The sequence below is a fragment of the Alternaria infectoria genome (assembly GCF_024043175.1).
Source record: "Alternaria infectoria strain BMP 0036 chromosome Unknown scaffold_1, whole genome shotgun sequence".
Classification (NCBI taxonomy): Eukaryota; Fungi; Ascomycota; class Dothideomycetes; order Pleosporales; family Pleosporaceae; genus Alternaria; species Alternaria infectoria.
In genome coordinates, this window is record NW_026250690.1 from 1926263 (window position 1) to 1949330 (window position 23068).

The 23068-nt window shown below is 53.5% G+C and overlaps 8 protein-coding genes across 8 annotated transcripts; 5 read left to right on the top strand and 3 right to left on the bottom strand.

Annotated features, from left to right (window-relative positions):
- Positions 1–324: 324 nt before the first annotated feature.
- On the bottom strand, positions 325–2161 carry J4E92_000665 (uncharacterized protein; the record flags this gene model as incomplete). Its single annotated transcript, XM_051492080.1, has 4 exons — positions 325–517; positions 572–1856; positions 1914–1967; positions 2023–2161. 4 exons carry the CDS (start codon positions 2159–2161, stop codon positions 325–327), a joined length of 1671 nt encoding a protein of 556 aa, XP_051357592.1.
- A 1004-nt stretch (positions 2162–3165) lies between these two features.
- Positions 3166–5435, bottom strand: J4E92_000666 (uncharacterized protein; the record flags this gene model as incomplete). Its single annotated transcript, XM_051492081.1, has 4 exons — positions 3166–4408; positions 4459–5066; positions 5115–5350; positions 5399–5435. 4 exons carry the CDS (start codon positions 5433–5435, stop codon positions 3166–3168), a joined length of 2124 nt encoding a protein of 707 aa, XP_051357593.1.
- A 1326-nt stretch (positions 5436–6761) lies between these two features.
- Positions 6762–8588, top strand: J4E92_000667 (uncharacterized protein; the record flags this gene model as incomplete). Its single annotated transcript, XM_051492082.1, has 1 exon — positions 6762–8588. The coding sequence occupies one exon, from the start codon at positions 6762–6764 to the stop codon at positions 8586–8588; it is 1827 nt and encodes a 608-aa protein (XP_051357594.1).
- A 487-nt stretch (positions 8589–9075) lies between these two features.
- On the top strand, positions 9076–9923 carry J4E92_000668 (uncharacterized protein; the record flags this gene model as incomplete). The annotated part of the gene is made up of 3 exons (XM_051492083.1): positions 9076–9108; positions 9234–9329; positions 9390–9923. 3 exons carry the CDS (start codon positions 9076–9078, stop codon positions 9921–9923), a joined length of 663 nt encoding a protein of 220 aa, XP_051357595.1.
- A 526-nt stretch (positions 9924–10449) lies between these two features.
- J4E92_000669 (uncharacterized protein) lies at positions 10450–12279 on the top strand (the record flags this gene model as incomplete). Its single annotated transcript, XM_051492084.1, has 1 exon — positions 10450–12279. The coding sequence occupies one exon, from the start codon at positions 10450–10452 to the stop codon at positions 12277–12279; it is 1830 nt and encodes a 609-aa protein (XP_051357596.1).
- Positions 12280–13974: 1695 nt separating this feature from the next.
- On the top strand, positions 13975–15134 carry J4E92_000670 (uncharacterized protein; the record flags this gene model as incomplete). Its single annotated transcript, XM_051492085.1, has 3 exons — positions 13975–14313; positions 14553–14568; positions 14620–15134. 3 exons carry the CDS (start codon positions 13975–13977, stop codon positions 15132–15134), a joined length of 870 nt encoding a protein of 289 aa, XP_051357597.1.
- Positions 15135–20082: 4948 nt separating this feature from the next.
- Positions 20083–21087, bottom strand: J4E92_000671 (uncharacterized protein; the record flags this gene model as incomplete). Its single annotated transcript, XM_051492086.1, has 1 exon — positions 20083–21087. One exon carries the CDS (start codon positions 21085–21087, stop codon positions 20083–20085), a length of 1005 nt encoding a protein of 334 aa, XP_051357598.1.
- A 489-nt stretch (positions 21088–21576) lies between these two features.
- On the top strand, positions 21577–22391 carry J4E92_000672 (uncharacterized protein; the record flags this gene model as incomplete). Its single annotated transcript, XM_051492087.1, has 2 exons — positions 21577–21821; positions 21872–22391. The coding sequence occupies 2 exons, from the start codon at positions 21577–21579 to the stop codon at positions 22389–22391; spliced, it is 765 nt and encodes a 254-aa protein (XP_051357599.1).
- Positions 22392–23068: the final 677 nt, after the last annotated feature.

A 23068-nucleotide genomic window follows, 5' to 3' on the forward strand; every position in this document is an offset into this window, starting at 1 on the left:
GTTGCACGTACAGTAAACGCCTACCACGACTGTAGGGAGCATATATAAAGCTGCCGTGAATGATCAATACTCACTGCTACCCTCTACCTAAGTATAGATTTGCATCCAGTGTGCTCTTGTGATTTGCATACGGCTGTCGTGGCAGAATGTTCACCGGAGGCTCACGGAAGAAACTGCAGCTGACCAGAGGCACACGCGCTATCATGCCATAGCAGTCAAAAGTTCTGTTCTTTAGCCAGGGATTGCCTAAGTGAAATGATATGTATGTGCTGCATAACTTGAAGAATTACATCGTGCTGACAAGCATCCGTACTGTTGCACAGTCTATGATCTTGGTGCCCTTCCGTTGTAGTCCATTCCCGGCTCTGCTGTATAATTTGCGAAGCAGTCATAATTGAAGTCGATTTCGGCACTGCGCTTTTGGAGGAGCTCGACAACGTGGTCGAAAGAGCAGAGACCGTTTGTATCAGCGGGACATCCTGGATGAGACTCGTTGATCGGCACAACGGCATCATTGCTAGTTGGCCAAGTTAGCTGGGTATCGGGTTTCGAAAGAACAGAGTGTACTTACACGATGAATCGGATCTGCTTTGTTGGTTGCATGGCAGAGCAAGAAAGAACCTGAGTAGTGAAGTGGGTAGCAAACGGCACGAGCTTGCTAGCTACGAAGCTGTTCTGCCCTTCATTACCGAGAGGACTCAGTGGTGGGCCTTTGAACAAAGCCGTCAAGTTGAACGCAGTGAGTGTATCAAGGACGACAACTTCGTGCGTAGCATCGGCATAGATAGACTGGTCGAGCGGGAAGTACGTCGAGGAGTTGTCAAAAGTCTCGTTCAACGCGGAGTTGGCACCGGGATATTGATGGGTGAAGCGTGCGATGAATTCGTCTAGGAAGCCTTTGCCTTGAGCAGCAGAGACAGGAGATCCCGGGCCGTTGTTGTAGTAGAATGACAGATCGAAGTAATACTCGTAGTTCAGGAAGTCTTGTTCGTTGAAGAGGTTGCAGAAGGCGGAGTAGCCGAGAGCGTGCGTCTCATACGAACACAGTTGAAGCATAGCGATGGCGTCGGTGGAAGTAAAGTTGATACCGCTAGCCTGCGACTGCAGACGAGCGAGAGTGGCGTTGAACGCGTTGTTCGCAAACTGAGCTGCTACGCGGCTACCGATACTGCCTCGGGTCGCAATGTTCGAGTTGTTGCAGATCTCGTAAGGTGCACCGGAGTTGTTCACGCCTAGAGTCTCAACAAGCAACTCTATGTTGACCTCGTCCATGTACTCGGGTACACCAAAGAAACCGGCAGCGAAGTTTTCCGCAGTCTTCACCATCCGGTCTTGGGACTGTGTTCGGAAGACCGGAATGGTGCCCGCTTCAGTAAAGTTGTTCAGAAGATGGCCATACAATTGGCGGTACTCAATACCCAACAGGAAGTTCATGCTGCGACCCGACGGTGTTAGGAGCTCGGCGCCCAACTTGTATGTCCAGTCGCTCAGGAAAGAAAGCTCTCCAGAGACTGCAAAACCAGTTTTCGTAGCGTTCGCAATCTTCTGAGCAAAGGTAGCGGGCGCAGCGCCACTGGTTGGGTATCTAGCGCCGTGACGGTAGAGCAGATGCATCTGGGTGACGTCGCAGCCATCCGGGATCAGAGGGCTGGTGTCAGGAAGACCATAGTCTGCGCTACGAACCGAATACCATGGGCTCAAATTACCCCAGTACTTGGTGATATCAAAGTTTGGAGACTGCGAGCCACTGCCATGGGGCTGTGGCTTGATCAGAGGGTATGAAGATGCATCGCCATCGTTGTAAGGATACGACGGTGCTGTTTGGATGGCATTCGGCTCGGCGCCTGTGGGAGTCGCTGATGATTATTGCGTTAGTCTAAAGACCAGAGCTCAAGGAAATGTTGGTGACTTACGGCCAGGGAAGCCGACGACAGACTCTGGCGGGAAGAGTTCGGAGTTGACCTCGGCTATACAATCAACCCATCAGCATTCCGCTCTCTGCGCAGCTTCGATCAGACTTACTGCCAGCGGGAGGATACACATCTGCACTGCTTGCGCCTGCGTTCTCAGCTGCCGAAATTGTCGTGGTTGGTACAGCTCCAACCCTTGCAAGGAGGGCAAGCAGTGCGCCTTTACGGGCGGTGTTGGTCGTGATGCGCATCTTAACAATCGCAGAAGCCTAGGTCTCTCAAAAGGTATGTATACCAAGGAAAACAAGCTCCGACAAGCCTCGATGCCCAGCAAGGTGGGTGTCCCAGAGACCCATCTTATAGTCCCCCAAGCCCTGCAACGGTGGAGAAAGGCGTTAGAGTTGGGCATTTCGCTACCGAAGGGATACACGCGGCTTGTAGTAAGCGTCGCGCAACCAATGGGATGCGGGATTATGAACACATGCGTTGACCAATACTTCGGCAGCAGGGATGCCATCACTTCAATGACAGCACTGACGTCTGCGGGATGCAGATATCACGGTACCCAGGTACTCATGCGGTAAAGCATGTGTTGGTGCGGGGGACCTGTGCAGCTCCGAAGTCCTGGTCCACGATGACGGCGTTGGACTATGCTGCTTTAGGTGCCGCACAACGGCGTTCTTGTCCACCTTTGAGCACACCGATAGGAGCACGTGGCAGGCGGATTTATGGTGACCAAGGGCTCTTTGCAGCAAGATACGCGTTGAGGGAAAGTGTTCAGGCTACATTGATGCAAAGATAACCCGGCCAGAGTGTGTTCATCGGTTTCGTCATCACATGCGAGTCCAGTTCACTTCCAAGGTTACTTTTCGATGTTGATGAGAAAAGGCTGATTTTGCCATTACACGTCCACAGACTATTTATACATGGAATCGAGAAGCCCCCCGTTCTCGCCAGACGCAGAAAAACTCAAAACGCCATTGCCAATGCCGATGTATCGATGAGACGCAGCAAATTCAACACCGCCCAGAACGACTGATATGAAGACCCCGGTACCCACCCATAACCACGATCTCATCAGGCATTAATATGTGATCCATCAACGCCGAACACAAAGAAAGGAAGGTAGCATCCAAGTCGCGATACAGCGCGTGAGCAACGCGACAACGCCTTACAAGCAAGAAAGGAACAAGCGCTACAAGCTAAAAGACTCAAACTCACGTCTGTTCAACAAGACGGAGAAAAGAGAAAGGCATTAAGCGATAGGCCATCGAGTGCGCAATCCTTGTGTCCATTGCCCGTAGAGGATGTCGGCCAGTATCCCCTGCTGTTCCATACCAGGCTCGACGTAACCAGGCAGTTTCTTCTCGTCAAAGTAACCGTGGCCATCAGCACTGGAGCCCTTCTCGCCGACCACAAAAGCGCTCTGGCGGCGTTTGTGAGACTTGAGATGAGGGTTGTTCTTGGCCATTACGAGCTTTGGTCCCTTCAGCGGAGAGCCCGAGTTGGCGATTGGTGTGCCATTTCGTGTCGGTGTCGATATTGGAGTGTGGTCATACTCTTCTGAAGACTTGCTGACGGTCGACGTAGCTGCACTCGTAGTGCTCGAACGAACACGTGTTGTGCCGGTACCATGCACAGTTGTACCACCCAAGCTAGTATCGCTGGTTTTGGTGTTGTGCTTCAATGGTGATTGCACAGGCGAGACTTCTATGCCGAGAGCGTACGCAAGCTTTGTGTCGTTTTTGAGACGGTCCACCATGGCCTTCAATAACATGAATTCGCCGTGTGGGTCGATCTCGTCAAGATGTTGCCAGGCCTGCGCAACTCGTCCGATAGCGTCCCGTTGATGAGGCGATGCTGTGTCAGCATGTGCCTCTTGGAATACTGAGTCCAATACCTTGCTGTACGCTCGGCGACCGTATAACGCGTCTTTGGTGATTGGCATGTGTCCATCGGGAGCAGGTGGCTCGTTCTCGTTGTTCATGTCCAGCGGATGGTTAGACGTGGGAGGTGATGGGCGGAAGGTGCGCGCTTCGGGGTTCGGCTGGAAGGACTGGTTGTTCTGAGCAGGCGGGTTGCTAGGCGGGTTTGAGCGAAGCGCTGCACGACGTTCGCCCGACGAGACACGCTTGAAGTGTCGTACGGTGGAAGGCGAGTTTCCAAATGTCAGATCGACACCCAACGGTGACTTGTTGAGATTGCTGACGCGACGAGCGGTGGGTGTGTCGCCAGAAGGTACGCGGAAAGCCGTGGCTTGGGAAGTTCTCCGAGAAGATGGACGTCGTCGCGCTGGGAGTGGTGAATCGGTTATGTCACCCAAGGGTGCTGCGTTGAGGTCCATCCGTTGCATCATGGATTCGACTTCATCGTTGCCTGAGGAGGGTATGCGGGCCAGTTTGCGACGCTGTTTCAAAGTCTGGCGTGCTTGAACGGTCCCTCGCTTGACGGTATCAAAGTCCCAATCGTCTTCCGCGGCTCTAGGGGAGAGATCGACCCTGATAAACCTGTTAGCACACTGTATGGGGAGGTCCGGCAAATCACTAACATGGTCTCTTCATAGTACTTGGGATGCGATGCCGCTTGTTGTTCCCTTTGGGCGTCGTACATTTGCTTGCGCTCGACGAGCTCGCGTAATGCCTCGACCTTGCCCGCGCGTTGGACGAAGCGGTGTTTGAGGAGTTCCTTCGCAGTCGCACGTCGATCCGGATCCTTGATCAGACATTGTGCAATAAAGTCTTTAAAGTCTTTGCTCCATTCGTCGCCCTCCAGCCTTGGTGCTGGGTTCTTCGGAATTGTGAAGAGCACCTTCATGGGATGTGACCCAGCGTGTGGCGGTGCGCCCTCCGCCAACTCCATAGCGGTGATTCCGAGGGACCAGATGTCGGCCCTGAAATCATAGCCAGCCTCCTGGATGACCTCGGGCGCCATCCAGAAGGGTGTACCGACGAACGTCATGCGTTGCGACTTGATGTTTGTGAGTTGTGCGGCGACACCGAAGTCGGCGAGTTTGACCTTGCCTTGGTCTGTGAGGAGTACATTGGCGGCCTTGATATCGCGATGGATCTTGCCGGTCGAATGTAGGTAGTCTAGCCCGAGCAGGAGCTCTCGGCATGTGATGGCGATGTGTGCTTCGCTGAAGGTACCTGGTGCCAACTATGACGGTTAGTCTAGCTACGTGATGTCCGTTGTGTGACTGCGTACCAAGTCGGCGGCAGAACCTCCACCCAGATATTCCATGACTATCCATAATTTGACGCCCTTGACGAAGCTAGTCTTGTATTCGGTGATGTATGGGCTGTGGCAGGTGCTCAGCAGCGAGATCTCGGCTTGGATGTCGGCGAGCTCTTCGCTGCTATCTTCGAGGTCGATGTGCTTGATGGCGACTGTCTCGCCCGTTGTGCGGTCAATGGCTTTGAACACCTTTCCGAAGCTGCCGCCTGCAATGGTCAGTAATGGAGAATCAACCATGCTATGTCAAAACGTACTGCCCAGCTCCTCCATGACTTGGTAGTTTTCGGCCATGGCGGGCGTTTACAACGTCGCTAGGCGGAGCGCAATGGCTGAGAAATATGGGATGTGGTCGGGGTCGGGCCAAGATAGATGCAGTGGTGTTTCGGCGGAAGACGGTTGGGATAGGAATAAGACTCGGCTGTGGTACTGGGCTGCTCAATTGCGCCGCCGTTGTGGTGTATATCAGAGTATCGCGCAGGGTCCAGCCCTATCATCGCCGAGGCAACCAGCCTGATCGTCAAACAAACGCATATCCCCGCCGCCACTTTTTGGCGGAGATTGGCATGACGTCGGTAGGTATCAGTGCTGTAGAAAAACAACACAGGTCGGGCATGTCCAGGACAGCGCACCAGACGTCGGAGCAGTGTCGCGGAGCCTTTGGCATCCAAGATCAGTTTGTCCACGCCATGTCCAGAGCAGCCTATTCCACTCCTCTCCAATGTTGCCCTGCATGAGCTCCCCACTGCGGCTGTCATGCAGCAGCGGCTACCAAAACCGTCAGCCGTCTTGCCAATAGACGTGTGTGGTGGTGCATCGTCTGCGCCTCATCCCGCCGATGATTACTTTTCCGGTTGCTGAGGGAAACGTGAGCTAACGACATGGTGCTGCGAGGCACTCCAGGCATGTCAAACCTACCATGCCACGCACCGCCAGCTAGGCTGGATTGCGAACAGTCCTCGTAGCCTGAAACAGGCCGCCTGTACAGCGCACTCCTGGCTGTTGCTGCAAATTAGGACGAGGGCGACGATGGGCCTCCATGGCTGTCTAACCGCCAGGGCACGCGCACCATGTTATCCGTCGCGGTTCTCCTCAGCAACCGCAAGATTAGAGTCTAGTACGAGATGACCACTACCCGTCGTTGACCGGACACTCGACGTGCTACCCAGCTAGCTCAAACCTGACGGCTACATGGGTCGTGTTCTGAGGTGTCAAATTACGTGGCCCGACCCCTCATCTCCGCAACATAGCAGTGTCGTCTCGAGAATGTGGGACCGAGCATGTGTTCGACAGCAGACTGCGCGTGTGGTGACCTGTACGTCTGAGTATACCATGGAGCAATGAGCGAGCGGCAGTAGATACAAGACAGAGCAGACGTCGCCCTCAACAGACAAACATTGGTTCACCGTCTCCACACAGGGCCTCCGTCACGAGACTAGCCGCGCAAGCAGTCCCTTGGACATGCAGCCAGGAGATGGGTTCCTGGATTGGGTTGTTGATGGCCTGAGCACGGCGCGCGTGAGCGACGGCTGCACAAAGACTGCGGCTTCGGCTGTAGGAATCTCTAGATACTCGTTGCCGCTCTGAACTCCGTGGCATGCGCTCTTCAATGTCTTTGGTATGAGTTCTTGCGCCGCTGGCTCCACGCTCTTCAAGTCTTGGTTCTCGTGGTTTAGAGGGTCGCTCCTTCTCCGATTGGTCGGCCTCCCTACAGCGCTTCTAGCCCTTTATCTCGAAGTCTACGGCAGCTCCCCAGCCGCCGCCTCGCTTATTCTTCACCGACTCGCTCGCCGCGCTCGTCTCTCAACCATTCTCTGTACGCTCAAGGAGGGACAGTACGTCAGCAATACCATCTTCTTCGTCGGAGGAGCAGACTCCATGGACAGAGCACAGACACCGACAACCCTGCACGACAAAGGGGCCGAGTCGTCATCCCAGTCGTCAATAATATCCTCCAACGCCCCCGACTCCAACGCTTCTTCTCAGTCTTCACCACCCAAGACCATGCCGTCGCATTCTCGGTCCAAGACGGTCGACGTCATCGGGCAAGGCAAGCGCCTGTCCCTGCAGTTCCCCATCCAGCCAAGTACGGGCATCAGTTCACCAACCTCCTCGACACGGTCGCGCCCGCAATCATGGATGAATGGGGCAACGTCTGTTCATTCGCCTGAACCCGAGGATTCTACCTCCGAGACAAACATCCTGGCGGTTCTCGCTGCTCAAGAGCGCTATGTGCTCGAACTCAAGGAGGAGCTCACCAAAGCTGAGGCTGATCTGAACACGCTCAAGACGCACTGGACCCATCACGAAGCGAACAAGCGTCGCAATGAGGTGCGCAAGGTCGCCGCGCTGCAGCCTCTGAACACATCGCTCGCCAATGCTCCACCGGGCCAATACGAAGACGATGGTTCGAATTCGTGGATGCAGAAAGAGATGGAGCGCAGGAAGAACCTGCTCAGCAGCACCAAAACATCCCAACGGAAGGTCTTCAGCGGCTCGCGACATCTAAGAACCCTATCACTACTCTCTCCCGACCGCCTCCAGTCGCCATCATTCCCCCAGCCACTCGATCTACACGATGACCCCGCTTCCAACTCCCGACCGCAGCTTCCTGCACGGGCTTCCACCTCGTCAGAGATCACACGACAGGTCGTCAATGCCGGCGAGCACGACCGATACGACATGGGCGGCATGCCCACCATACAACGTGAGCAGCTCATTCGGGCTGGCACTCAGATGGCGCAGGATTTCAAGAAGGGGCTATTCACATTCATGGAGGACATCCGACAAGCTACGGTGGGCGATGAGGCCGTCAACACGGCGGACGGCAATACTGGAATACCAGGTGTCAAGAACCCCTCTAAATCTGGCCGCAAACCGTCCGAGGGTCGCCCCGCCCTTAGTCGGTCCGCCAGCTCGAAGAAGACCACACAACAACTAGGTTCCACTGGCGACGACTTCTGGAAGGAGATGGGCCTGGGCGAGCCCAAGACTACTGTAGTCAACAAGAAGACGCACGCACTCAAGAACACGACGACCCCGCAAAAGCAGATCCGCAAAGTTGCATCCGAAGAAGACTGGGATAACTGGGACACCCCCAACGAGTCACTTCTAGTCGACTTGGAAGACTCCAAGGACAGCTCAGATGAATCGGATGCGCAGACCTCGCCGGTATCCGGCCCAGGCAGCTCTCGAACTAGCACCAGCACCAGATACCACTCGAAGCGTCACGATTCCAAGGCCTCGTCGCTCACCTCCATCAACCAAGAGGACCTGACACCACGAGAGTCAAAGCGCAGCTCCATCCCATGGCCTGATATGACCAAGGTATCACCCAGCAACCTGAAGCGTACCGCATCACATCTAATGAAAGAATGGGAGAAGCAACTCACCCCGCCCCCGGAATCGAGGAGTGAAGATTACTCGCATGGCGATTTTATGAACTGAACGTTTGAAACGGTAGTTGCATTTAGCGATTTAGCATTATGACGCGACGCCATTAACAGCAATGTCTAATTCAGTGTTGAAGAACTTGTTGAAGAGGTGGTTTGCTGTGTGGAAAAGTTCAAGGTATAGCATGGCGTTGGCGTAATTGTACATATTGGAACCTAGCTTCGGGTAGACATGTACCGTCGTAGAAGCATAATGAGAATCCGAATACCTCAAACCGACGCGACCAAAACGCTTGCTTGCAACATGTGTGAACACATCCGTGACGCTGGAGTGGCGGTGCCAAGACCCACCTGCCCGGCATCTCCCGTCCTCCGCTCTGAACTCCGCAAAAGTTCCCGGCGGCGGCGCATCGCATCGCCTTTGCAACAGTATCACTTGTACCTCACGCTTGTTCCGTGCCGCAGTCGTAATCAGCTTCAAGAAGATGGCTTTTCCAGGAGGCGTGGGCTCCATGCCAGCCGCCATGAATCCCAATGCAGGCATGTCCGAGCAGGAGCAGCAAATGGTGAAAGCAGTATGTGCGACCCCGTCTCCTCTATGCAGTTGTGGTGGAGCAGGATAGCATGTCGCGATGGCGTAGCTGGCTATACAAGGCTGTCAAATAACATGTTTGGGGAACCATGGCTAACGTGCGAATAGATGCAAATGGGTATGGAGTCTTGCATCGGCAAGACAGTAATGGCAGGCGTAATGGGTGGCGGTCTGGGTGCTATGTTTGGGCTCTTCATGGCTTCCGTATGTGGCCAAACAACTCATAGCTTCGAAAGAAAGAGAAGGCACGACTGACATGCACAGATGCGATACGATACCCCGATGTCACAGCCCCTCCCCGTCAACACGCCGGCTACAAAACCTACAACCGCAGCCACCGGCGCAACGGCAACGGCAGGCGTCAAGCCTTCGACGATAACTGCCGGTAGCGTCAACTCCGCATCCGCAGCCACTCTCACTTCAGCACCATCGGCCTCTGCGACTGCTACCCTTCCAAACCCCACCGCTACCGGTACCGTACCGCTTACCGACCTTCCCCTACGCCAGCAACTACGGGCCGGCCTGCGCGACATGTACCGATCCTCAATTTCTAGCGGACGCAACTTCGCCAAAGTTGGTGCTATTTTCTCAGGCACCGAGTGCGCAATCGAGGGGCTCCGAGCCAAGAACGATCTGTACAACGGAGTGGCGGGGGGCTGCTTGACTGGAGGTATATTGGCAAGAAATGCTGGGCCGCAAGCCGTGGCCGTAGGATGCGCAGGCTTCGCAGTTTTCAGTGCGGCTATCGATGCGTATATGCGTATGCCAGAGGACGAGAGAAGCAAACCTATCGCGTAGAGTCTGTAAGGCGACCATCACGACGATGAGTCGAACCTGGGATGGAATTCATGTCATTGATGTATGTGTACGATATACCACAAGCGATGTTGGGGTAGACTCGCGACTTAGCATTGGGCGGCGTTTGAAGGATTCACTCTATCGAGACTCTCGACTTTACCAACGAGACTAAAAACAATTTCAAGGGCTATGGAATACAATCTTGGCCGTCTCTCAGTGTTACAAAAAAATTTCGACTCAATATATGTTGAACCAGCGTCGACTCATCTACTTCCAGCACGAGGCTCCGATTACTGCCACCAGCGCGATCCGGCCAATCAAAATTCGTGAGGGTCTCACACCAAAAAAGTCGGGCCCCACCGCCACCATCGCGAAATCTTCTACCACACCAGCGGCACGCCCTAGTCATATTGACGATCCAAACCTTGTAAACTTCCGAACTTAATATCAGGATCTCAACTTTCCACGTACAACAAACTGAAACTTCCTGTTTACCGGACTGCGACTACTGCCGGTCTACCGCGCAATGGCAACACCCACTGCGACCCAGCAAAAGCCCATTCACTCGCTTATTTTGGATACGGGCCCATTGATCAAGAACACAGTATCGATCTCTACTATCATCAACGCCGCGGAAGAACTATGGACTACTCCTGCTATCCTCTCCGAAATCCGCGATGAAGCCACACGGTCACGTGTACAGACAACATTGATCCCATTTCTGAAGATACGGAATCCTCAGCCGGCAAGCTACGATGCAGTCATTGCGTTTAGCAAGAAGACAGGTGATCATGCGGTACTCAGTAGGCAGGATTTGGGTATCCTAGCCCTGGCTTACGAAGTGCACTGTGAGAGGAACGGTGGCGACTGGGGCCTGAGAGAAATACCCAAAGGAGAAATAAAGAGGAGGCCTGGAGAGATCGAGCAGTCGAACGAGGAGAAATCGCAGAGTGGGGGCCTTTCCACCTCAGCAAAGAAGCGCAAGAACAGGCGGAAGGCAGCCAACAAGACTACCGAAGATACCGCTGAAGATGCGACGGAAAGCGTACAGATCGATTCCGGATCTGTCGAACCAGAGGACATTGATGAAGGCTGGGAGCAGCCTACAGGCAAGCGGGCGGCGAAGGCCAAAGCGCCCAAATCTACTAAGTTCAACTTCAAGCCCGCAGCGGAGTTAGACAGCAGCCTGGAACAAGCCAATGAATCGGAGGAGCAGACCGCCCAAGCCGAAACAGACGAAGCAGAAGGTGGAATAGCTGTCACTAAGGAGCAGGTCGAGGAGCAAGTACATGAGCAGGTTGTTGCACAGGTTCAGGATCAGGTTCACGAGCAGGTGCATGACCAGATTCACGAGCAACTTGAGAAACAGGGCAGGGGAGAGCTCGAGTCTCAAGCTGTAGAGCAGGCGGAGGACAAGATCGAAGAGCAGGTTCAAGAGCAAGTTCAAGAACAGCTTCAAGAACAGGCTGGTGAGGAGGGGCCAATCGACCAATCGGCGGCGGTCGAGGTGCCCACCACTAACATCCACATCGAGCAGAAGGCAGAGCTCTCACTCACGCCTGAGACCTCCAGCCAGCAGGATCTACAAACCCAGCAAGTCAGCTCTGACGAATCAAAACTGGCGCAGGAACTGGAGGACCTCTCGGTATCCCATCACGCCACTCAACAACCTACGCCCCCTACGACTGACGATTCAGCTGCGGAGTCTGACTCTGATGGCGACTGGATTACTCCACAGAACCTTACAGAACACCAAGCCAAGGACGGAGCCATCCAACCGCAAATTCACACAACAGCCAATCGCCAGCTGGACGTAGCAACCATGACGATCGATTTTGCGATGCAAAACGTATTGCTCCAGATGAATCTCCAACTTCTCTCCACAAACATGCAACGCATCAAGAACGTCAACACCAAGGTTCTCCGGTGCCACGCCTGTTTCAACATCGTCAAGCAAATGGACAAGCAATTCTGCCCCCGCTGTGGTCAAGCAACCCTACAAAGGGTTTCCTGCTCTACAAACGCCGCTGGAGAGTTCAAGATCCACTTAGCCAAGAACTACCAGTACAACAAGCGTGGCGATAAATACAGCATCCCCAAGCCCATCGCAGGTACTGCAAACACAAAGTGGAGTCATGGTCAGGGAGGAGGCAAAGGCGGCTGGGGTCGAGACCTCATCCTTGCTGAAGACCAGAAGGAATACACTAAGCGCGCTGAAGAGGACAAGAGGACCAGGACGAGGGACCTCATGGATGACAACTATCTGCCGGGCATTCTGACAGGCGATCGGGGCAGAGCCGGTGGCAGAGTCAAGGTAGGCGCAGGCAAGAACGTCAATGCGAAGAAGAGGACGTAGGATGCTGTTGTGGCTGCCACTGAGCCAAAGCAGTTGGGGGCATGCAGACTTTTGGTCAGGCGGACTCGGATGATCTGATGTGGTGGTGAAAGCCATCGGGTCACCCGGCTTACTGGGTTTTGGGCGTAAAGGTTCATGGCGAATGGTGTTGAGCCATTCTTGGTTGATCATCGGAAGATATGTCTCAGATAGACGCATGATATCCTAAAAGTTTCTATTTGTCCTCTCTAGATATTTGAGTAGATGGCCCCCTGCCGCCTCGCTCCACCTGTCCCATTCGATTGCACACAATCCAATGTCTGACGACCGTACGGCAACATGATCCTCCAACCCTTCCAATATACCTTCATGCACTACACGTTTGTATTCTGATAGCGCGTGATGGGTATCGTAGTGCACACCGCTTGTATATCGCCGTGCTGTGATTATGTGCCATAACTGCATTGTCCAGTAGTCTTACTTCCCAAAGCGCCACTACGCCTGTGACTGGGTGGCATAGTAGACCCGGGAAGCCGATTGTGGCTCGGCACGCTCGGTTATCTTATCGGACATGCGGCCTCTATGTAAGGGTCAACGAGCTGCATCCAAACGAGCTGTATGCCGATAACACTTCAAGATACTCGGCACATTTTGCTGCATTGCTACGGACGCAGTAGTGCGTGCGCAGGTCCTTAGATCGGCAGTATGACTTGGCGTATCTCTTATTCCGTGCTTCGAGTTGCAGGGTAGTTCTTTAGATTCTACGTAATTTACCTGCACTCAGCATTCGGCCCCTGCGCTGCGGATGTGAAGCCATGGGTCCGTGTCTTGGAAGGCCTAAACATATGACTCAGCAGGCACTCATTGGGGGCAACGCCACTATAGTCTGACAGGATGTGGTGCATACAGCGATACTATACGGTGCCATTATTCGTATCCTGAGAGCTGCCTGAGAGTGGCTCAGTCGCAGGAAAGTGGCGCAAAACCTATCAGCTCGTGATGTAATCGACAAGCCAATGCGCAATGATTTTGAGCGAAAGGACTGGCAGTCAGCAAGTGTATTTCAGTGGTGGCTGAGATGTAGTTCCAGACTTGACCTCAAGCTGATGACCCTGCGCGGGTTCAGACGATCGGTGGCCGTCTCATCTGCCCCAGTGGTATATCGTGATTCGGAGCTGGACGCTCTCGTGTCTCACAACTGCGGAAACGTGGCGTACAGTGACAGCCGAGTCCGTGTAACAACGCATTACCCTTACATAGCTCCTTACATAGCACGCATGTGGACTGTGCCCAAACGCCTCGCTTACGTCAATTCAATCCAGCTTGAGATGTTGCGATTGGTTCTGGGGGCTCTTCGGGGGTGGATCACGTTTACCGGAGGTGCAGTGAAAGAGCGCTTTATGTGAATGGTAGGGCGCCTCGAGACCCCAGGCGACGGGGAAGTGACTACCGAGGGGCATGTGAGCGGCGTGGTATGAGAGTATACAAAGACCTCTGTTCCGTTACCATATTACTGAGGCCGCGATTGTCTTGAACAACATACTTGGTTTTTGTCTTTTATTGAGTCGTTATGGCGATTCTTAGTATTCTTAGCGCTTGGACGTCGCTTCCTAGATCGTACTTTAGACGCGTAAGTCTTGTTCAATCGTTTGTTGTTTCCTTCTTCAGCGTCATCACACTTACCCACTCCAGCGATCGAGATCGAGATCTTCTTACATGCCCGAGTTCACCGACAGCTCCAAACAGCTCGCCTCCTCCACGGTTAAGGAAGCTCCGACCAAGCCCGGAGACCATCGCACCAGGATTATTGCTCGTCTTCGCGATCAAGAAATCCATGTTCCGGATGTGCATTACATATACACGGACTGGGCAGCTAAAGTGCACCCGGATGTTCTGGTGCTGAGACAGCATCTAGAGGGATATTTCCAAACGTTCATCAGTACCGAGAGCCAAAGGAAGAAGCAACGCCGGGTAGACAACGGACTCTGCGCGGGATACTTTTGGACACATGTGGAACCAGAGAAGTTTGTTATTCTAGGAGAGCTTGTGGCCTGGGTAACTTGGCCCAATTCCTTATCGCGATTGTCGACTAACGTAAACTGTAGTTCTTTTTCTGGGATGACGAGATCGATTGCGGTACTCTAACAGATGATCGTGACAAGACCGAAGCTTATTGTGACGACACAATTAATTTCATCCGACATTGCTTGCAGCCAGAACTCTCTGGCGAAGTTCCGGCACCGGGGCGGTTGCATAACTGCGGTCCATGGGTCAACATAGGAAGAGCAATGCAGAAGGGCCAGTCGAGAGGTACGTCTATCCAAAGTTTGCTAGGCAGATATTAGCTAACAAGCATTGCAGAAGCACGTGATCGGTTTGCTGAAACCATCTACGACTTTATCCGCGGCGTCAAGACATCTCAGGCTACATGGGCGCAAGGGATGTCTACTCTCGAGGAATATACAGCGCGCCGTTTGAGAACTGTTGGTACAAACCCGTGCATTGCTGTCATGCAATGGGCCTACAACCTCACTCTTCCACCGTCGATCTGGAAACACGAAGCTGTAGTAGCCATAACGCGCGAAGTAGCCATCTCCGACTTCCTCTGGAACGACATTGTGAGCTTGCGGAAGGAAATAGACGACGGCGATATCGATTCTGCCATCCCGGTGATGGTATGGAACGAGGGATGTAGTGCGCAGGTTGCCGTCGATCGATGTGTGAAGATGGTGGAGGAGAGCTGGGCGAGGCTGTTGGAGGCAGAGACCCGACTTGTAAAGGCGCATGCTCAAGAGTCTGAGCAAACCAAGCGCGATATCGAGACGTTGGTTGGCGGGTGTAAGGACGTATTGGTTGGACATATGGTTTACTCGTGAGACTTCTAGGCAAACTGCATCGAGGACCACGCTGACTTTAAGCCAGGCTCAAGATTCCGCGCAACATGTCCGCAGCAAAGATGAACGAGAAGGATTGCAGTTTCTGCATTATCCTATAGAGCCGAAGGCTTGAGAGGCGTCGTCTGCTGTGAATAGAGTGAATGATAGACCCGGGGGGCAAATAGCAGTTTCCGCCTATCGTATACACGCCCCTGGTTGGTTTGAAGATGAATGGCTCGCGACTTGATATCAAGGCTAGAACGGACTCTCCTCAGTACACATCCGGAGCAATACAACATTTTCTCTGGACGTGATAATTGCCGTCATTGTGAGCTCTCCTGTGTCGAGTCAGCTTTGCAAAAGCAACGCGAAACTCCCCTTTTACCAGAGCTAGGACCACGTTCATCGGACGAAGAGGCTGGGTGGCGTACTCGCCGCCATCCTCAACCGCGATAGCGAGTTGCTAGGACATTGCCCTGAATTGCCAATGTCCGGAGCACAGTCTGCCGTCGTGCGGGCCACTTTCAGGCAGACAATTGACGTGGTGCGGGTGGGTCGTGATTGGTCGGGCGGCGATGTGTCCGAATCGCCAGGAGGAAAGACCGCGTCTTTGCCTTAGCTTCCGCAGCCGGTACCAGACTTCATCCCAGCGTCAGACCTCATGTCCAGCCCTGAATTCAGCCTCCTACACCTATTGCTCATCCGCCGTCATACTTGACGCTCCTGTCCATGGCTGTTCCTGCAGCCAGGCGCCGTGCCTTCCCCGACCGACGCGCTACTTGCATTCCTACGCGTCCTAGCGGCTGGGTCCATACCGATGCCTGCAGGGCCTCTCCATTCGTACACGCTTCTCTCCCACACTGCCGTACCGACGCGCCTACTCGAGCTCTTGAGTCTTTGACGGCATGGGCAAGCATCGCAATACTGGTGGAGAGTTGCTATAACTCAGGCGACATGAAAGAAGCCTGATCCGAACGTGACGGGAGCCAGCATACGGCGTAGAAGCATCTAGGTCATGTATACTCCGGACCAAAGCCCGGGTACCGCCAGGTCCCGACGGTTGCTTCCCACCATCGCATGCCGCAGAACCGGATAAGGTGTCCAAACCCTCACCTCATGGTCGGGGCCATTATAGAGACCAATCTCGGCTCGGCTGAGCTGTCATTCGACTTCCTCGAGTCCATCTCGTACCGCCGGTGATCTCTTGGCGGGTTGCTCCATAGGTTCACGATCGCGGCGTCAATGGCCCGTCTCGTCAGTTTGGCCCGCCATAGACCAGATCTTACTCCTGCAAATGGCGTCTAGAAGCGGCGTTCTGGTCCTAGCCAATGGATGCTTGCTTTCTGGGCTCTCGATGACCAATTCATCGCGGCTCGAGCCACTCGGGATACTGCTACCGACTAAGTCAGTCGTTGTCTGGCCATTAGTGCGTCTCAGATCAGACATGAACCTTACCTGTGCCGCATGTGTCATAGACTACCACCAAACAGCTCCTGTCCATGTGCTCTATGCCAATATCGAGACAAGCCCACCCTGATGTGAGCGCATATCCTTTGTTGAGGCCTGTATAGTGTCAGGATTCCGATCGAATTGCCTCTCCACCAGGACATCAAAGCCGCGCACGCTGTGATACGCCCCTCTTTCGGCCACGCCGCCTTGACTGTTACTTTGCGGTATCCGCTCTGAAGCCCGAGGCTTCGGTGCGGGGTCATATTGTCAGTTTGCCTTATCTGACCGGCTTCCGGATTTGACAGTAGCCGCCGGGCGCGGCAGTGGGGTTCGATTCGATAGAGAGCGCTCTGTTCCGTGCGGTTCATACAAGCAGTAAGTCTGTTGATTGGGAGTTGAGCCGTCAAAGTGCGCATGACTTCTATCGTGGCAAGTTCATCCCGTGTGCCTGGGCCGCCATGTCGACCGGTGAGTGCTTGTTCGTAATTCCCGCCAGTTTGCGTTGCTGTCGGGCGAACACACGAGACGACAAGGGTCGTCGTCCGGTGAAGAAAGTTCCACGATCATGCAGGTTGCAGGAACCATCTGCTTCGATCAGCAGGTTGTTGCCGCCAACTAGGTAAGGGGTACTTATCCATTGCACATTAGCGGCAATTTCTTTAAAAGGCTCACCAATGAAGAGCATCAGGCATACTTGAAAGTGAGGAAAGAAGGCGAACAGGCAGAAAAAGGTCCTCCGGTCGTCTTGGGGCCGCACGCCTAGTCTGTCAGCCGGTTCCTTTCTACTTAAGGCACACTCGCCCTTCATACATCGGGAGCCGCTCTGTTCTACTTACTCGAGACGTGTTTTGAACCAACTTCTAGATGTCGCTTCAAATAGCCGCCGAACGGACACAAAGAGTCGGAGACGCTTGCCGGTCGATCAATACAATACGCGCCCACTGAGGAACGTTGGTCCACAATGTCCGTACGCCGGCTTTATAACCCCTCTTTCTCGCAGAGCCGCACCTCTGGGATATTTGTCCCAAGATACATGCACATCTTATCGCGGCAATGGTTTGACCATACGAAACAAAAGCATGCATAGTTGACGACGCAACATTATTCAGTCCTGCTCATACTTGATCTGCGAAGCGATGTTCCACTCACTCACAAGCAGGACACAACGATTCTGGTGGCAATCATAGTGCATGTGGCCGCAACACCTTCGCGAATACAACACATGCTTCACGTTGCAGTCGTGGGATCAACATAAACCAGGCTTTGGCCACGCCTCTCGGCTAGACTGTTCGACAGATGGCTCTTCCACTGTTTCGCAACAAGTGCCGTGCAACGGACGGCACACGCAAGGCGCTTCGCTAGGAGGGATCCACCCTTGATCTCTCTCGGGTTGGCGCTGTGCCACTCCATCTTGTTGGCTCGCCGGTTCAGACCGGCTGTTATGCTGCAGGCGATGGGACACGTTGGGCGCGATCCACGGCCGGTTGACACCGATGCTTTTTGCTGAGATGCAGCTGAAGGCCAACAGCTACCGAACCACTACTGCCATCATGATGCTGTCATGGCAAGATTCCATTCTCATAGAGCAAAGTCCTCGAAGGACAGGAAACACGACACAAGACATGCAGATGCTGCTTGCCTATACCGTCCCCCCCCGGAAAACCCGAGGCAGCTATACAACGACATAGATCATCGACCAGGGAATGAAAAAGTTCACAGCGGGGTAAGGGATTCTGGGCTGATTACCTTTGGCCCACGTATACGTCTGCTGCAGCCGATGCAGGATGTTGCGCCATGCCCCTTTCAGGGCATCTCTAGCTTATCAGAGGGCTGCTCCGAAATCTTGGCCGTCAATCAGACATTCCGTCCCGCACTGCTGTCATGTAGGAGCTTGTCGCCTGACCTCCTTGACTAGGATGCTGTTACTTTCAAGTCACTAAACGCAGAGCCGCATGGCGATGAGAAGGATAAAGACGTGTCGAGTGAGGGGCTGTAATGGTCTGGAGCAGGGCGAGAGTACCAAATCACAAGCAGGAGTATAACACCATTCCACAAGGGTTCGTTGCGCAGAGGCGCAATACTAAGATACGTCATGGTCAGTATTGTATCCGCTGCCGAGCTTGATGGCCTTGCAGTCTGACCAAACCTTAGCTATCCTACTTCTTTCGTATCGAGGAAGTACGCGAAAACCCAAACGCCGCTATCACAGTCAGCAACGCCGGACGCGACGAGGCACCTTCGGTAGTTCCTGGAGCCAATGTCCGAGTGAACGGTGGCGTGTCGGATAAATGGTGGTATTGTGACGGCTACAACATCCGAGAGTACTCGTCCCAGTTTCCCCGACACACAGCACATTACCAAACCTACTCGATCTTTTATACCGGCGGCTTAGGTTTCTCGGTGTTGCGAGGAGATGCAACAAGTCCACCGCAGGACGAGGCTTGGCAGACTCTCAAGTTCGATCACGGCCCGGACTACTCCTCGTATCTGTGCAACGTATCTTCAAAACGTACGGTTCACTACCGCCGAACGAACCAAGCTTGGTTGGGAATGTTGCTTCCAGATATCTACTGGCAATGTGCAACATTGACCCCATATGAACAGTATGCCGGTCTCAAAGGAGAGCTTGCCATCTTTCTCGCCCTTATCGCCTTCGCTATGGCCCCGGAACAGATGCCACATGTACTTCCTAACATGCTAATAAATGGGGAGTGGCGGACGTATGGTATGGCACACGGCCGTGAGTTAACTCAGCCCATTTGTGATGTTGACTGATTTCGTGTCTAGGTCAAGAGGGTAGAGGCGTAATCGTGACTGTCTGTACCTGCCCTCCAACCACACAACAGGAAATGAAGACCTACGAAAACACCAACTACTACAAGTAAATCTGAACGCTAAGTCGCCACATTCTTGACGTGCCAAAGCCGAAGCCAGTTCAAGCGATACGCCGGCCCAGCCTTACAACCCTATCGGCACTTGAGCCTTATACATTCTACACCGTCCCTTATTACGACATGCAACCCACTCCAGCTCGCACTTTGGACATAACATGAGCTACACCATTTGCAGTAGCCGTACTACGTCGAGCTCATTTCGCATTTACGACCCACACTGTCATTCCCCAATTCTGTATCCTTTGTTTACTGTTCACTCTTCTTACTCGTCGCTTGTGGGAAGTATCTGAACAGCTATGCGTCACACTATCTTCTGTTTCTTTTACAGATTGTCAATCATTATCAAGTTACCCATTATCCAGATAGCTAAATACGTTTATTGAAAATGACGATTCCCATCTATTACCACGCTCCCTAGCTTCAAACCGTGCACATTCTTGCGAGAAGAAAACAGAAGTAGATGCGCAGGCTAGAGTCCATGGTTGTTGTAGACATTGCAGTCGTGTCCAAATCTCGAGAATGTGTTATTTTCGAAAGCCGGAGTGCTTCTCGCTGTATACTTCTACGCGGGTATCACAAATGGCGAAATCAGGCATCTCCCCTGTTCAAGCTCCCATACCCCAGACAACAACGTTACCATCGCCACCACCACTACACCACTCACGCCTCGTCTTGCAGAAGGCCACGGCGGACACGACATCCTTCTTCGCCTTGGTGGCTGGTGCAGGCGCTATACCTCTGACCTCCCTCATGTCGGAATGCTTGAATTTGTGCAGACACGTCCCTTCCAGCATGTCCCAGGCAAAGACCATACCGTCATCACTGCCACTGATAACGACGCTGTCGTTCAAACCAAGAGTGCTTCTAACCCTCAGGTCCTTGTTCACAAAAGAATCGTCCTTGTAGGTTTTGAGCAATTCGCCGTTGGTGCGATCCATGAGCCTGACGGTCGAATCCAAGGAGCCAACCAGAAGCTCTGTGCCCTTGTTGCTAACGGCCAAACTCGTACAGCTCGGTCCCACGACATCAACCTGACACGTACCCATCCTGATGTCATAACTCCTAACACGACCGTCGACGCTCGCTGCTATAATATCCGCGTCGTGTACGGCGACATCAGAGATGCTGTCTTTGGCGTCTGACAGGGTCATGATGGGCTTGTATGCGTTGGATTTAGTATCCCAAATCCTGACGGTGCCATCGAACGAGCCCGTCGCTATGATACTGTCGCTCTCGCCTCCAAACACGCCGCGATTTACACGTCCAGCATGACCAGTCCACCGGCGTATCGTCTGCGCCGTTTGCACGTCCCACAGGAAAACTGTCTTATCTCCGCCTGTGCTGACAAACTTGTCATTGGCCGAGTTCACATGGATGCTGAGGACTTCATAGCCGTGCGCTGTGTATTTGTTCACGAGGCCAGGGGGTCGTTGCGAGGACGATGTTGGGGCGGTAGAGGTAGGCGGCGCTTTCGAAGGGTTGTAAAGACGGATTGTGCGGTCGGACGAGCCGGTTAGGATGTAGGTTTGGGGACCTGAGGAGTAGGCGACTGCGTGAACGATGCCGCCGTGGCCAGTCAATTTGGCGATAGGCGTTGTTGGGAATGACATTACGCTCTCGTGGGCAATCGCAGGCTGAGAAGTGCAGTACCAATCTGTCTGCTATCGTTCGCGAACGCGACGGGGCTCTTCTTTGAGGAAGCGGAGGTTGTATTCTGATGCCGCAGCTATCGAAATATGGGTGTTCAGGACATTGTGGACAAGAAATTAGGGGCGATGTCGGTAGCGGAACAATTGCGCTCTGTTCCAGCGGTTCCTCCCTCTCGTGAATGGTTATGCGATGCGCAACTACGCGAAAATGTCAAGGACATGCGGAGAGGGAGGAAAGTCGCACACGCGCCGTGCATCTGGTACCTGCCAAGGCCGAGGTGGGGCGATGACGCTCGATTAGCTCCCGCGACTTTTTGGTCCCTCAGCAATTAGCTGCCTATACACGTCTAAACATCAACAATAGCGCGCTCGCACTACAACCACGTATCGACATCCTCTTGTGCTCGTCCCATAGTAATTCCAAAATACCGCATTCCACGAGACCCCGCCATGTCACTCCAGCACCTCGACAGCGCCCCCAAGGCAGACGACTTCACCCCGCTATCAGAACACCAATCCCAGACCCCGACTTCCTTCTTTGGCGCAAAACCCGTCCTACATGCTCATTATGAGGGAATGACTCTGGTGACAGCTGCCGATCAGCTTAAACAAGATGCCGCATTCAGCAAATTCAGCTCGAAGCGCGAGGGCGAAGAGGATCTGGTCGAGGGCGTTGACATTTGGGTGTCTTCAGAGTAGGTCCGGCTGCTGCTTAGCCATGAATCATGCTGATATATGACTGCAGAAATGTCGTTCTGTTCCAGAGCACGCCCTCGCCCGTCGGCGTATCCATCCCGTTCCCATCCCTCGCGCTCCACGCAACGATGAAGTACAAGTCCACCATCGAGGCGCTATACGTAAATATCTCGCTCAACGATGCCGAATCCGTAAACGAAGACGATGACATCCATATGCTCGAAATCACCGTGCTGCCACCATCATACACTTCGAAACCCACGGAGACATGTATCACGGAGCTGTTCAATGCGCTGAACACTTGCGCTGATCTGCACCCCGATCCAGATGGCAGCGACGACGATGGCGACGACATACTGGATGATTCAGCGCCCGGCGCATCGGGTTGGATAACAGCGGAGAACATGGATGAATACATGGACGAAAACGGCAACTTCAGCGGCATGGTCATCGGTGAGGAGCTGGGTCCCGGAGCTGGAACAGTGAGGGCAAGGGAAGACGTCGATGGAGACGCTAACGGAACAAACGGCGCGAATGGACACGAAGAAAAGTACTACCGTACTGGATAAATGTGTATACATGTCAAGAAGTAAGGGAAATCGAAAGAGTCGAAAAGTATTATAAGAAGGATACCCAAGATAACACCAGCAATTGGCTGCACTTTGGTGGCTGTGAGTGTCCACTCGTCTCGCCCTGTTCAGCGCAATCACCCTCACACCTTCAGCAGACCACCTTTGCCACGCAGGGCAGTAACAGCGGACGTTCACCTCGCCATTCCCATCTCCAACCTCTTCTCGCCCCGCTCAACATCTCTCGTATAAACTGGCAATGGTTCCCGAACCACGCCAACTTCCAGACCTTTCTGTTCGTCGTTGATCATTCGTCTCGCTCTATTTTGCCATTCCGATCCCCCTACTTCGCGTTTGCCCATGACTTTACCGGCCTTCACATTACGTCGTAAGCGGCGCTGGTACAGGAGGTAGGTAAGAACAATGACACCGAGAAGACTGATGATGAGCCCGACGATGATAGCTGTGCGGATCGATTCCTTGCTAGGTGCTTGAGTAGGCCGAGGGCGCGTGGTCGGCATATTAAAAGATTTGAAAGGATAACACCCAGTGTGCAAGGTGCTGATGGGCTTTTGCTTATGGCGAGGAGGTTTCGAGTGATATACAGGCCACTTGTACACAGGGACCTCCGGTGACGCGAACAAAGATTCTGCTCGAAACACGAAGTATGTGAACAT